This window comes from Scyliorhinus torazame, chromosome 26 (assembly GCF_047496885.1).
Source record: "Scyliorhinus torazame isolate Kashiwa2021f chromosome 26, sScyTor2.1, whole genome shotgun sequence".
Classification (NCBI taxonomy): domain Eukaryota; kingdom Metazoa; phylum Chordata; class Chondrichthyes; order Carcharhiniformes; family Scyliorhinidae; genus Scyliorhinus; species Scyliorhinus torazame.
The window spans coordinates 24,610,342-24,625,534 of NC_092732.1; the positions used below are offsets into that span (position 1 = coordinate 24,610,342).

The 15,193-nt window shown below is 47.6% G+C and overlaps 2 protein-coding genes across 2 annotated transcripts in view; both read right to left on the reverse strand.

Moving 5' to 3' along the window:
• Positions 1-15,193, reverse strand: part of LOC140402849 (NAD(P)H-hydrate epimerase-like) — a 923,606-nt gene that overhangs the window by 388,030 nt on the left and 520,383 nt on the right. The gene's annotated exons all lie outside the window — the stretch shown is intronic.
• The window catches only part of LOC140402852 (ras-related protein Rab-11A-like), a 92,444-nt gene that overhangs the window by 55,088 nt on the left and 22,163 nt on the right, over positions 1-15,193 (reverse strand). Inside the window, exon 2 of the mRNA XM_072490477.1 lies at positions 2,358-2,553. Within this exon, the coding sequence (XP_072346578.1) occupies positions 2,358-2,553 (196 nt within the window). The remainder of the gene's footprint in view (positions 1-2,357; positions 2,554-15,193) is intronic.

Below are 15,193 nucleotides of genomic sequence, written 5' to 3' on the forward strand. Positions count from 1 at the left end.
GAGCTCCCTCAGTACTGACCCTCCGACAGTGCGGCACTCCCTCAGTACTGACCCTCCCACAGTGCGGCGCTCCCTAAGCACTGACCGCTCGACAGTGCGGTGCTCCCTCGGTACTGACCCTCCGACAGTGCGGAGCTCCCTCAGTACTGACCCTCCCACAGTGCGGCACTCCCTCAGTACTGACCCTCCCACAGTGCGACACTCCCTCAGTACTGTCCCTCCGACAGTGCGGCGCTCCCTCAGTACTGACCCTCCGACAGTGCGGTGCTCCCTCAGAACTGACCCTCCCATAGTCCGGCGCTCCCTCAGTACTGACCCTCCCACAGTGCGGCGCTCCCTCAGTACTGACCCTCCGACAGTGCGGCGCTCCCTCAGTACTGACCCTCCGACAGTGCGGCGCTCCCTCAGTACTGACCCTCCCACAGTGCGACGCTCCCTCAGTACTGCCCCTCCCACAGTGCGGCGCTCCCTCAGTACTGACCCTCCCACAGTGCGGCGCTCCCTCAGTACTGACCCTCCGACTGTGCGGCGCTCCCTCAGTACTGATTCTCTGACAGTGCGGCGCTCCCTAAGCACTGACCCTCCGACAGTGCGGCACTCCCTCAGTACCGACCCTCTGACAGTGCTGCACTCCCTCAGTACTGACCCTCCGACAGTGCGGCGCTCCCTCAGTACTGACCCTCCCACAGTGCGGCGCTCCCTCTGTACTAACCCTCCCACAGTGCTGCACTCCCTCAGTACTGACCCTCCGACAGTGCGGCGCTCCCTCAGTACTGATTCTCTGACAGTGCGGCGCTCCCTCAGTACTGACCCTCCCACAGTGCGGTGCTCCCTCAGTACTGACCCTCCGACAGTGCGGCGCTCCCTCAGTACTGCCCCTCCCACAGTGCGGAGCTCCCTCAGGACTGACCCTCCCACAGTGCGGCGCTCCCTCAGTACTAACCCTCCCACAGTGCGGCGCTCCCTCAGTACTGATTCTCTGACAGTGCGGCGCTCCCTCAGTACTGCCCCTCCCACAGTGCGGAGCTCCCTCAGTACTGACCCTCCGACAGTGCGGCGCTCCCTCAGTACTGACCCTCCCACAGTGCGGTGCTCCCTCAGTACTGACCCTCCGACAGTGCGGCGCTCCCTCAGTACTGCCCCTCCCACAGTGCGGAGCTCCCTCAGGACTGACCCTCCCACAGTGCGGCGCTCCCTCAGTACTAACCCTCCCACAGTGCGGCGCTCCCTCAGTACTGATTCTCTGACAGTGCGGCGCTCCCTCAGTACTGCCCCTCCCACAGTGCGGAGCTCCCTCAGTACTGACCCTCCGACAGTGCGGCGCTCCCTCAGTACTGACCCTCCTACAGTGCGGCGCTCCCTCAGTACTGACCCTCCGACAGTGCGGCGCTCCCTCAGTACTAACCCTCCCACAGTGCGGCGCTCCCTCAGTACTGATTCTCTGACAGTGCGGCGCTCCCTCAGTACTGCCCCTCCCACAGTGCGGAGCTCCCTCAGTACTGACCCTCCCACAGTGCGGCACTCCCTCAGTACTGACCCCCCCCCCACAGTGTGGTGCTCCCTCAGTACTGACCCTCCGACAGTGCGGCGCTCCCTCAGTACTGACCCCCCGACAGTGCGGCACTCCCTCAGTACTGCCCCTCCCACAGTGCGGAGCTCCCTCAGTACTGACCCTCCGACAGTGCGGAGCTCCCTCAGTACTGACCCTCCCACAGTGCGGAGCTCCCTCAGGACTGACCCTCCCACAGTGCGGCGCTCCCTCAGTACTAACCCTCCCACAGTGCGGCGCTCCCTCAGTACTGATTCTCTGACAGTGCGGCGCTCCCTCAGTACTGCCCCTCCCACAGTGCGGAGCTCCCTCAGTACTGACCCTCCGACAGTGCGGCGCTCCCTCAGTACTGACCCTCCGACAGTGCGGCGCTCCCTCAGTACTGACCCTCCGACAGTGCGGCGCTCCCTCAGTACTAACCCTCCCACAGTGCGGCGCTCCCTCAGTACTGATTCTCTGACAGTGCGGCGCTCCCTCAGTACTGCCCCTCCCACAGTGCGGAGCTCCCTCAGTACTGACCCCCCCCCCACAGTGTGGTGCTCCCTCAGTACTGACCCCCCGACAGTGCGGCACTCCCTCAGTACTGACGCTCCGTGAGGGGAGGATCCAACCCGGGGGGGGGGGAGGCTGTCGAACATGAAACGAGCTCTTGCCCGTACCTGGCAGTGGGATGGGAAGGAGGGACAGGAGGAGGCCACCCCGACCCTGGGGCCTTGCTGATTTGTCTGTCGCATCCACCTGTGCGTGTTTGCCGGAGGCGCATTCTGAGGAGCGGGGGGAGGGAGGCGCCGGGTGGACTGATACATACGCGGACGTGATGGCGCGATAACGTTCCAATCCCGCCGTGTCCCATATTTGTGTTTTCACAGTCACGCCGTCAATGATCACACTCCGTGTGGAAAACTCCACCCCAATCGTGGTGCGGCTGTCGTGATTAAACTCATTCCGAGTAAAACGAGACAAGAGATTGCTCTTCCCAACACCAGACTCCCCGATCAGCACCACTGCGGACAGAGAGGAGGATACAGATTAAAACACATTCCCGGGACTGAGATACCGACTGGAATCGAATCGAGGGGTTCAGGGTGGTTTATATATAGAATAACAGATACCCGGGAGTGAGTGACAGACTGGAATCTAATCGAGGGGTTCGGGGTGGTTTATATATAGAATAACAGATACCCGGGAGTGAGTCACAGACTGGAATCTAATCGAGGAGTTCAGGGTGGTTTATATATAGAATAACAGATACCCGGGTGTGAGTTACAGACTGGAATCTAATCGAGGGGTTCAGGGTGGTTTATATATAGAATAACAGATACCCCGGAGTGAGTTACAGACTGGAATCTAATCGAGGGGTTCGGGGTGGTTTATATATAGAATAACAGATACCCGGGAGTGAGATACAGACTGGAATCTAATCGAGGGGTTCGGGGTGGTTTATATATAGAATAACAGATACCCGGGTGTGAGTTACAGACTGGAATCTAATCGAGGGGTTCAGGGTGGTTTATATATAGAATAACAGATACCCGGGAGTGAGTGACAGACTGGAATCTAATCGAGGGGTTCGGGGTGGTTTATATATAGAATAACAGATACCCGGGAGTGAGTTACAGACTGGAATCTAATCGAGGGGTTCGGAGTGGTTTATATATAGAATAACAGATACCCGGGAGTGAGTTACAGACTGGAATCTAATCGAGGGGTACAGGGTGGTTTATATATAGAATAACAGATACCCGGGAGTGAGTTACAGACTGGAATCTAATCGAGGGGTTCGGGGTGGTTTATATATAGAATAACAGATACCCGGGTGTGAGTTACAGACTGGAATCTAATCGAGGGGTTCAGGGTGGTTTATATATAGAATAACAGATACCCGGGAGTGAGTGACAGACTGGAATCTAATCGAGGGGTTCGGGGTGGTTTATATATAGAATAACAGATACCCGGGAGTGAGTTACAGACTGGAATCTAATCGAGGGGTTCGGGGTGGTTTATATATAGAATAACAGATACCCGGGAGTGAGTTACAGACTGGAATCTAATCGAGGGGTTCGGAGTGGTTTATATATAGAATAACAGATACCCGGGAGTGAGTTACAGACTGGAATCTAATCGAGGGGTACAGGGTGGTTTATATATAGAATAACAGATACCCGGGAGTGAGTTACAGACTGGAATCTAATCGAGGGGTTCGGGGTGGTTTATATATAGAATAACAGATACCCGGGAGTGAGTTACAGACTGGAATCTAATCGAGGGGTTCGGAGTGGTTTATATATAGAATAACAGATACCCGGGAGTGAGTTACAGACTGGAATCTAATCGAGGGGTACAGGGTGGTTTATATATAGAATAACAGACACCCGGAAGTGAGTTACAGACTGGAATCTAATCGAGGGGTTCGGGGTGGTTTATATATAGAATAACAGACACCCGGAAGTGAGTTACAGACTGGAATCTAATCGAGGGGTTCAGGGTGGTTTATATATAGAATAACAGATACCCGGGAGTGAGATACAGACTGGAATCTAATCGAGGGGTTCGGGGTGGTTTATATATAGAATAACAGACACCCGGAAGTGAGTTACAGACTGGAATCTAATCGAGGGGTTCAGGGTGGTTTATATATAGAATAACAGACACCCGGGAGTGAGATACAGACTGGAATCTAATCGAGGGTTTCGGGGTGGTTTATATATAGAATAACAGACACCCGGAAGTGAGTTACAGACTGGAATCTAATCGAGGGGTTCGGGGTGGTTTATATATAGAATAACAGACACCCGGAAGTGAGTTACAGACTGGAATCTAATCGAGGGGTTCGGGGTGGTTTATATATAGAATAACAGACACCCGGAAGTGAGTTACAGACTGGAATCTAATCGAGGGGTTCGGGGTGGTTTATATATAGAATAACAGATACCCGGGAGTGAGTTACAGACTGGAATCTAATCGAGGGGTTCAGGGTGGTTTATATATAGAATAACAGACACCCGGAAGTGAGTTACAGACTGGAATCTAATCGAGGGGTTCGGGGTGGTTTATATATAGAATAACAGACACCCGGAAGTGAGTTACAGACTGGAATCTAATCGAGGGGTTCGGGGTGGCTTATATATAGAATAACAGATACCCGGGAGTGAGTTTCAGACTGGAATCTAATCGAGGGGTTTGGGGTGGTTTATATATAGAATAACAGATTCCCGGGAGTGAGATACACACTGGAATCTAATCGAGGGGTTCGGGGTGGTTTATATATAGAATAACAGATACCCGGAAGTGAGTTACAGACTGGAATCTAATCGAGGGGTTTGGGGTGGTTTATATATAGAATAACAGATACCCGGGAGTGAGTTACAGACTGGAATCTAATCGAGGGGTTCGGGGTGGTTTATATATAGAATAACAGATACCCGGAAGTGAGTTACAGACTGGAATCTAATCGAGGGGTTCGGGGTGGTTTATATACAGAATAACAGATACCCGGAAGTGAGTTACAGACGGGAATCTAATCGAGGGGTTCGGGGTGATTTATATATAGAATAACAGATACCCGCGAGTGAGTTACAGACTGGAATCTAATCGAGGGGTTCAGGGTGGTTTATGTATAGAATAACAGATACCCGGGAGTGAGATACTGACTGGAATCTAATCGAGGGTTTCGGGTTGGTTTATATATAGAGTAACAGATACCCGGGAGTGAGTTACAGACTGGAATCTAATCGAGGGGTTCGGGATGGTTTATGTATAGAATAACAGATACCCGGGAGTGAGTTACAGACTGGAATCTAATCGAGGGGTTCGGGGTGGTTTATATATAGAATAACAGATACCCGGGAGTGAGATACAGACTGGAATCTAATCGAGGGGTTTGGGGTGGATTATATACAGAATAAAAGATACCAGGGAGTGAGTTACAGACTGGAATCTAATCGAGGGGTTCGGGCTGGTTTATATATAGAATAACAGATACCCGGGAGTTACAGACTGGAATCTAATCGAGGGGTTCGGGGTGGTTTATATATAGAATAACAGATACCTGGGAGTGAGTTACAGACTGGAATCTAATCGAGGGGTTCAGGGTGGTTTGTATATAGAATAACAGACACCCGGGAGTGAGTTACAGACTGGAATCTAATAGAGGGGTTTGGGGTGGTTTATATATAGAGTAAGAGTTACGCGGGAGTGAGTTACAGACTGGAATCTAATCAAGGGGTTCGGGATGGTTTATTTATAGAATAACAGATACCAGGGAGTGAGTTACAGACTGGAATCTAATCGAGGGGTTCGCGGTGGTTTATATATAGAATAACAGATACCAGGGAGTGAGTTACAGACTGGAATCTAATCGAGGGGTTCGGGGTGGTTTATATATAGAGTAACAGATACGCGGGAGTGAGTTACAGACTGGAATCTAATCGAGGGGTTCGGGATGGTATAATTATAGAATAACAGATACCGGGGAGTGAGTTACAGACTGGAATCTAATCGAGGGGTTCGGGGTGGTTTATATATAGAGTAACAGATACGCGGGAGTGAGTTACAGACTGGAATCTAATCGAGGGGTTCGGGGTGGTTTATATACAGAATAACAGATACGCGGGAGTGAGTTACAGACTGGAATGTAATCGAGGGGTTCGGGGTGGTTTATATATAGAATAACAGATACCCGGGAGTGAGATACAGACTGGAATCTAATCGAGGGGTTCGGGGTGGTTTATATACAGAGTAACAGATACCCGTGAGTGAGTAACAGACTGGAATCTAATCGAGGGGTTCAGGGTGGTTTATATATAGAGTAACAGATACCCGGCAGTGAACTACAGCCTGGAATCTAATCGAGGGGTTCGGGGTGGATTATATATAAAATAACAGATACCAGGGAGTGAGTTACAGACTGGAATCTAATCGAGAGGTTCGGGATGGTTTATATATAGAATAACAGATACCCGGGAGTGAGTTACAGACTGGAATCTAATCGAGGGGTTCGGTGTGGTTTATATATAGAATAACAGATACCCGGGAGTGAGTCACAGACTGGAATCTAATCGAGGGGTTCGGTGTGGTTTATATATAGAATAACAGATACCCGGGAGTGAGTTACAGACTGGAATCTAATCGAGGGGTTCGGGGTGGTTTATATACAGAATAACAGATACGCGGGAGTGAGTTACAGACTGGAATCTAATCGAGGGGTTCGGGGTGGTTTATATATAGAATAACAGATACCCGGGGGTGAGTTACAGACTGGAATCTAATCGAGGGGTTCTGGGTAGTTTATATATAGAATAACAGATACCCGGGAGTGAGATGCCGACTGGAATCTAATCGAGGGGTTCGGGGTGGTTTATATATAGAATAACAGATACCCGGGAGTGAGTCACAGACTGGAATCTAATCGAGGGGTTCGGGGTGGTTTATATATAGAATAACAGATACGTGGGAGTGAGTTACAGACTGGAATCTAATCGAGGGGTTCGGGGTGGTTTATATATAGAATAACAGATACCCGGGAGTGAGTTACAGACTGGAATCTAATCGAGGGGTTCAGGGTAGTTTATATATAGAATAACAGATACCCGGGAGTGAGATACCGACTGGAATCTAATCGAGGGGTTCGGGGTGGTTTATATATAGAATAACAGATACCCGGGAGTGAGATACAGACTGGAATCTAATCGAGGGGTTCGGGTGGTTTATATGTAGAATAACAGATACCCGTGAGTGAGTAACAGACTGGAATCTATTCGAGGGGTTCAGGGTGGTTTATATATAGAGTAACAGATACCCGGCAGTGAGCTACAGCCTGGAATCTAATCGAGGGGTTCGGGGTGGATTATATATAGAATAACAGATACCAGGGAGTGAGTTACAGACTGGAATCTAATCGCGGGGTTCGGGGTGGTTTATATATAGAATAACAGATACGCGGGAGTGAGATACAGACTGGAATCTAATCGAGGGGTTCGGGGTGGTTTATATATAGAATAACAGATACCTGGGAGTGAGTTACAGACTGCAATCTAATCGAGGGGTTCAGGGTGGTTTATATATAGAATAACAGACACCCGGGAGTGAGTTACAGACTGGAATCTAATAGAGGGGTTTGGGGTGGTTTATATATAGAGTAACAGATACGCGGGAGTGAGTTACAGACTGGAATCTAATCGAGGGGTTCGGGATGGTTTATTTATAGAATAACAGATACCAGGGAGTGAGTTACAGACTGGAATCTAATCGAGGGGTTGGGGGTGCTTTACATAAAGAATAACAGATACCAGGGAGTGAGTTACAGACTGGAATCTAATCGAGGAGTTCGTGGTGGTTTATATATAGATTAACAGATACGCGGGAGTGAGTTACAGACTGGAATCTAATCGAGGGGTTCGGGATGGTTTAATTATAGAATAACAGATACCAGGGAGTGAGTTACAGACTGGAATCTAATCGAGGGGTTCGGGGTGGTTTATATATAGAGTAACAGATACGCGGGAGTGAGTAATAGACTGGAATCTAATCGAGGGGTTCGGGGTGGTTTATATACAGAATAACAGATACGCGGGAGTGAGTTACAGACTGGAATCTAATCGAGAGGTTCGGGATGGTTAATATATAGAATAACAGATACCCGGGAGTGAGTTACAGACTGGAATCTAACGAGGGGTTCGGTGTGGTTTATATATAGAATAACAGATACCCGGGAGTGAGTCACAGACTGGAATCTAATCGAGGGGTTCGGTGTGGTTTATATATAGAATAACAGATACCCGGGAGTGAGTTACACACTGGAATCTAATCGAGGGGTTCGGGGTGGTTTATATACAGAATAACAGATACGCGGGAGTGAGTTACAGACTGGAATCTAATCGAGGGGTTCAGGGTAGTTTATATATAGAATAAAAGATACCCTGGAGTGAGTTACAGACTGGAATCTAATCAAGGGGTTCGGGGTGGTTTATATATAGAATAACAGATACCCGGGAGTGAGTTACAGACTGGAATCTAATCGAGGGGTGCAGAGTGGTTTATATATAGGATAACAGATACCCGGGAGTGAGTTACAGACTGGAATCTAATCGAGGGGTTCGGGGTGGTTTATCTATAGAATAACAGATACCCGGGAGTGAGTTACAGACTGGAATCTAATCGAGGGGTTCGGGGTGGTTTATATATAGAATAACAGATACCCGGGAGTGAGTTACAGACTGGAATCTAATCGAGGGGTTCGGGGTGGTTTATATATAGAATAACAGATACTTGGGAGTGAGTTACAGACTGGAATCTAATCGAGGGGTTCGGGGTGGTTTATATATAGAATAACAGATACCCAGGAGTGAGTTACAGACTGGAATCTAATCGAGGGTTTCGGGGTGGTTTATATACAGAATAACTGATACCCGGGAGTGAGTTACAGACTGGAATCTTATCGAGGGGTTCAGGGTGGTTTATATACAGAATAACAGATACCCGGGACTGAGTTACAGACTGGAATCTAATCGAGGGGCTCGGGGTGGTTTATATATAGAATAACAGATTCCCGGGAGTGAGTTACAGACTGGAATCTAATCGAGGGGTTCGGGGTGGTTTATATATAGAATAACAGATACCCGGGAGTGAGTTACAGACTGGAATCTAATCGAGGGGTTCGGGTTGGTTTATATACAGAATAACAGATACGCGGGAGTGAGTTACACACTGGAATCTAATCGAGGGGTTCGGGGTGGTTTATATACAGAATAACAGATACGCGGGAGTGAGTTACAGACTGGAATCTAATCGAGGGGTTCAGGGTAGTTTATATATAGAATAAAAGATACCCCGGAGTGAGTTACAGACTGGAATCTAATCGAGGGGTTCGGGGTGGTTTATATATAGAATAACAGATACCCGGGAGTGAGTTACAGACTGGAATCTAATCGAGGGGTTCGGGGTGGTTTATATACAGAATAACAGATACGCGGGAGTGAGTTACAGACTGGAATCTAATCGAGGGGTTCATGGTAGTTTATATATAGAATAACAGATACCCGTGAGTGAGTTACAGACTGTAATCTAATCGAGGGGTTCAGGGTAGTTTATATATAGAATAACAGATACCCGGGAGTGAGATACCGACTGGAATCTAATCGAGGGGTTCGGGGTGGTTTATATATAGAATAACAGATACGCGGGAGTGAGTTACAGACTGGAATCTAATCGAGGGGTTCGGGGTGGTTTATATATAGAATAACAGATACCCGGGAGTGAGTTACGGACTGGAATCTAATCGAGGGGTTCGGTGTGGTTTTTTATAGAATAACAGATACCCGGGAGTAAGTCACAGAATGGAATCTAATTGAGGGGTTCGGTGTGGTTTATATATAGGATAACAGATACCCGGGAGTGAGTTACAGACTGGAATCTAATCGAGGGGTTCGGGGTGGTTTATATATAGAATAACAGATACCCGGGAGTGAGTTACAGACTGGAATCTAATCGAGGGGTTCGGGGTGGTTTATATATAGAATAACAGATACCCGGGAGTGAGTTACAGACTGGAATCTAATCGAGGGGTTCGGGGTGGTTTATATATAGAATAACAGATACTTGGGAGTGAGTTACAGACTGGAATCTAATCGAGGGGTTCGGGGTGGTTTATATATAGAATAACAGATACCCAGGAGTGAGTTACAGACTGGAATCTAATCGAGGGTTTCGGGGTGGTTTATATACAGAATAACTGATACCCGGGAGTGAGTTACAGACTGGAATCTTATCGAGGGGTTCAGGGTGGTTTATATACAGAATAACAGATACCCGGGACTGAGTTACAGACTGGAATCTAATCGAGGGGCTCGGGGTGGTTTATATATAGAATAACAGATTCCCGGGAGTGAGTTACAGACTGGAATCTAATCGAGGGGTTCGGGGTGGTTTATATATAGAATAACAGATACCTGGGAGTGAGTTACAGAATGGAATCTAATCGAGGGGTTCGGGGTGGTTTATATATAGAATAACAGATAGCCAGGAGTGAGTTACAGACTGGAATCAAATCGAGGGGCTCGGGGTGGTTTATATATAGAATAACAGATTCCCGGGAGTGAGTTACAGACTGGAATCTAATCGAGGGGTTCGGGGTGGTTTATATATGGAATAACAGATACCCGGGAGTGAGTTACAGACTGGAATCTAATCGAGGGGTTCAGGGTGGTTTACATCTCGAATAACAGATACCCGGGAGTGAGTTACAGACTGGAATCTAATCGAGGGGCTCGGGGTGGTTTATATATAGAATAACAGATACCCGGGAGTGAGTTACAGACTGGAATCTAATCGAGGGGTTCGGGGTGGTTTTATATAGAATAACAGATACCCGGGAGTGAGTTAAACACTGGAATCTAATCGATGAGTTCAGAGTGGTTTATATACAGAATAACAGATGCCCGGGAGTGAGTTACAGACTGGAATCTAATCGAGGGGTTCAGTGTGGTTTATATATTGAATAACAGATACCCGGGAGTGAGTTACAGACTGGAATCTAATCGAGGGGTTCAGTGTGGTTTATATATAGAGTAACAGATACCCGGGTTTGGGGTGGTTTAGAACATAGAACATAGAACATAGAACAATACAGCGCAGTACAGGCACTTAGGCCCACGATGTTGCACCAAATCAAAAGCCATCTAACCTACACTATGCCATTATCATCCATATGTTTATCCAATAAACATTTAAATGCCCTCAATGTTGGCGAGTTCACTACTGTAGCAGGTAGGGCATTCCACGGCCTCACTACTCTTTGCGTAAAGAACCTACCTCTGACCTCTGTCCTATATCTATTACCCCTCAGTTTAAAGTTATGTCCCCTCGTGCCAGCCATATCCATCCGCGGGAGAAGGCTCTCACTGTCCACCCTATCCAACCCCCTGATCATTTTGTATGCCTCTATTAAGTCTCCTCTTAACCTTCTTCTCTCCAACGAAAACAACCTCAAGTCCATCAGCCTTTCCTCATAAGATTTTCCCTCCATACCAGGCAACATCCTGGTAAATCTCCTCTGCACCCGCTCCAAAGCCTCCACGTCCTTCCTATAATGCGGTGACCAGAACTGTACGCAATACTCCAAATGCAGCCGTAGCAGAGTTCTGTACAGCTGCAACATGACCTCCTGACTCCGGAACTCAATCCCTCTACCAATAAAGGCCAACACTCCATAGGCCTTCTTCACAACCCTATCAACCTGGGTGGCAACTTTCAGGGATCTATGTACATGGACACCTAGATCCCTCTGCTCATCCACACTTTCAAGAACTTTATCATTAGCCAAATATTCCGCATTCCTGTTATTCCTTCCAAAGTGAATCACCTCACACTTCTCTACATTGAACTCCATTTGCCACCTCTCAGCCCAGCTCTGCAGCTTATCTATGTCCCTCTGTAACCTGCTACATCCTTCCGCACTATCGACAACACCACCGACTTTAGTATCGTCTGCAAATTTACTCACCCACCCTTCTGCGCCTTCCTCTAGGTCATTGATAAAAATGACAAACAGCAACGGCCCCAGAACAGATCCTTGTGGTACTCCGCTTGTGACTGTACTCCATTCTGAACATTTCCCATCAACCACCACCCTCTGTCTTCTTTCAGCTAGCCAATTTCTGATCCACATCTCTAAATCACCCTCAATCCCCAGCCTCCGTATTTTCTGCAATAGCCTACCGTGGGGAATCTTATCAAACGCTTTGCTGAAATCCATATACACCACATCAACTGCTCTACCCTCGTCTACCTGTTCAGTCACCTTCTCAAAGAACTCAATAAGGTTTGTGAGGCATGACCTACCCTTCACAAAGCCATGCTGACTATCCCTGATCATATTATTCCTATCTAGATGATTATAAACCTTGTCTTTTATAATCCCCTCCAAGACTTTACCCACTACAGACGTGAGGCTCACCGGTCTATAGTTGCCGGGGTTGTCTCTGCTCCCCTTTTTGAACAAAGGGACCACATTTGCTGTCCTCCAGTCCTCTGGCACTATTCCTGTCGCCAATGATGACATAAAAATCAAAGCCAAAGGTCCAGCAATCTCTTCCCTGGCCTCCCAGAGAATCCTAGGATCAATCCCATCAGGTCCCGGGGACTTATCTATTTTCAGCCTGTCCAGAATTGCCAACACCTCTTCCCTACGTACCTCAATGCCATCTATTCTATTAGCCTGGGGCTCAGCATTCTCCTCCACAACATTAGATTCCAGTCTGTAACTCGCTCCCGGGTATCTGTTATTCTAAATATAAACCACCCCGAACCCCTCGATTAGATTCCAGTCTGTAACTCACTCCCGGGTATCTGTTATTCTAAATATAAACCACCCCGAACCCCTCGATTAGATTCCAGTCTGTATAGTTTATATACAGTTTATATATAGAATAACAGATATCCGGGAGTGAGTAACAGACTGGAATCTAATCGAGGGGTTCGGGGTGGTTTATATATAGAATAACAGATATCCGGGAGTGAGTTACAGACTGGAATCTAATCGAGGGGTTCGGGGTGGTTTATACATGGAGTAACAGATACCCGGGTGTGAGTTACAGACTGGAATCTAATCAACGGGTTCAGGGTGATTTATATATAGAGTAACAGATACCCGGGAGTGAGTTACAGACTGGAATCTAATCGAGGGTTTCGGGGTGGTTTATATATAGAATAACAGATACCCGGGAGTGAGTTACAGACTGGAATCTAATCGAGGGGTTCAGGGTGGTTATATATAGAGAATTACAGATACCCGGGAGTGAGTTACAGACTGGAATCTAATCGAGAGGTTCGGGGTGGGTTATATATAGAATAAGATATACCCGGGAGTCAGTTACAGACTGGAATCTAATCGAGGGGTTCGGGGTGGTTTATATATAGAATAACAGATACGCGGGAGTGAGTTACAGACTGGAATCTAATCGAGAGGTTCGGGGTGGTTTATATATAGAATAACAGATACCCGGGAGTGAGTTACACACTGGAATCTAATCGAGGGGTTCGGGGTGGTTTATATATAGAATAACAGATACCCGGCAGTGAGCTACAGACTGGAATCTAATCGAGGGGTTCAGAGTGGTTTATATATAGAATAATTGATACCCGGGAGTGAGTTACAGACTGGAATCTATTTGAGGGGTTCGGGGTGGTTTATATATAGAATAACAGGTACCCGGGAGTGAGTTACAGACTGGAATCTAATTGAGGGGTTCAGAGTGGTTTATATACAGAATAACAGATGCCCGGGAGTGAGTTACAGACTGGAATCTAATCGAGGGGTTCAGTGTGGTTTATATATAGAATAACAGATACCCGGGAGTGAGTTACAGACTGGAATCTAATCGAGGGGTTCAGTGTGGTTTATATATAGAGTAACAGATACCCGGGTTTGGGGTGGTTTAGAACATAGAACATAGAACATAGAACAATACAGCGCAGTACAGGCACTTAGGCCCACGATGTTGCACCAAATCAAAAGCCATCTAACCTACACTATGCCATTATCATCCATATGTTTATCCAATAAACATTTAAATGCCCTCAATGTTGGCGAGTTCACTACTGTAGCAGGTAGGGCATTCCACGGCCTCACTACTCTTTGCGTAAAGAACCTACCTCTGACCTCTGTCCTATATCTATTACCCCTCAGTTTAAAGTTATGTCCCCTCGTGCCAGCCATATCCATCCGCGGGAGAAGGCTCTCACTGTCCACCCTATCCAACCCCCTGATCATTTTGTATGCCTCTATTAAGTCTCCTCTTAACCTTCTTCTCTCCAACGAAAACAACCTCAAGTCCATCAGCCTTTCCTCATAAGATTTTCCCTCCATACCAGGCAACATCCTGGTAAATCTCCTCTGCACCCGCTCCAAAGCCTCCACGTCCTTCCTATAATGCGGTGACCAGAACTGTACGCAATACTCCAAATGCGGCCGTAGCAGAGTTCTGTACAGCTGCAACATGACCTCCCGACTCCGGAACTCAATCCCTCTACCAATAAAGGCCAACACTCCATAGGCCTTCTTCACAACCCTATCAACCTGGGTGGCAACTTTCAGGGATCTATGTACATGGACACCTAGATCCCTCTGCTCATCCACACTTTCAAGAACTTTACCATTAGCCAAATATTCCGCATTCCTGTTATTCCTTCCAAAGTGAATCACCTCACACTTCTCTACATTGAACTCCATTTGCCACCTCTCAGCCCAGCTCTGCAGCTTATCTATGTCCCTCTGTAACCTGCTACATCCTTCCGCACTATCGACAACACCACCGACTTTAGTATCGTCTGCAAATTTACTCACCCACCCTTCTGCGCCTTCCTCTAGGTCATTGATAAAAATGACAAACAGCAACGGCCCCAGAACAGATCCTTGTGGTACTCCGCTTGTGACTGTACTCCATTCTGAACATTTCCCATCAACCACCACCCTCTGTCTTCTTTCAGCTAGCCAATTTCTGATCCACATCTCTAAATCACCCTCAATCCCCAGCCTCCGTATTTTCTGCAATAGCCTACCGTGGGGAATCTTATCAAACGCTTTGCTGAAATCCATATACACCACATCAACTGCTCTACCCTCGTCTACCTGTTCAGTCACCTTCTCAA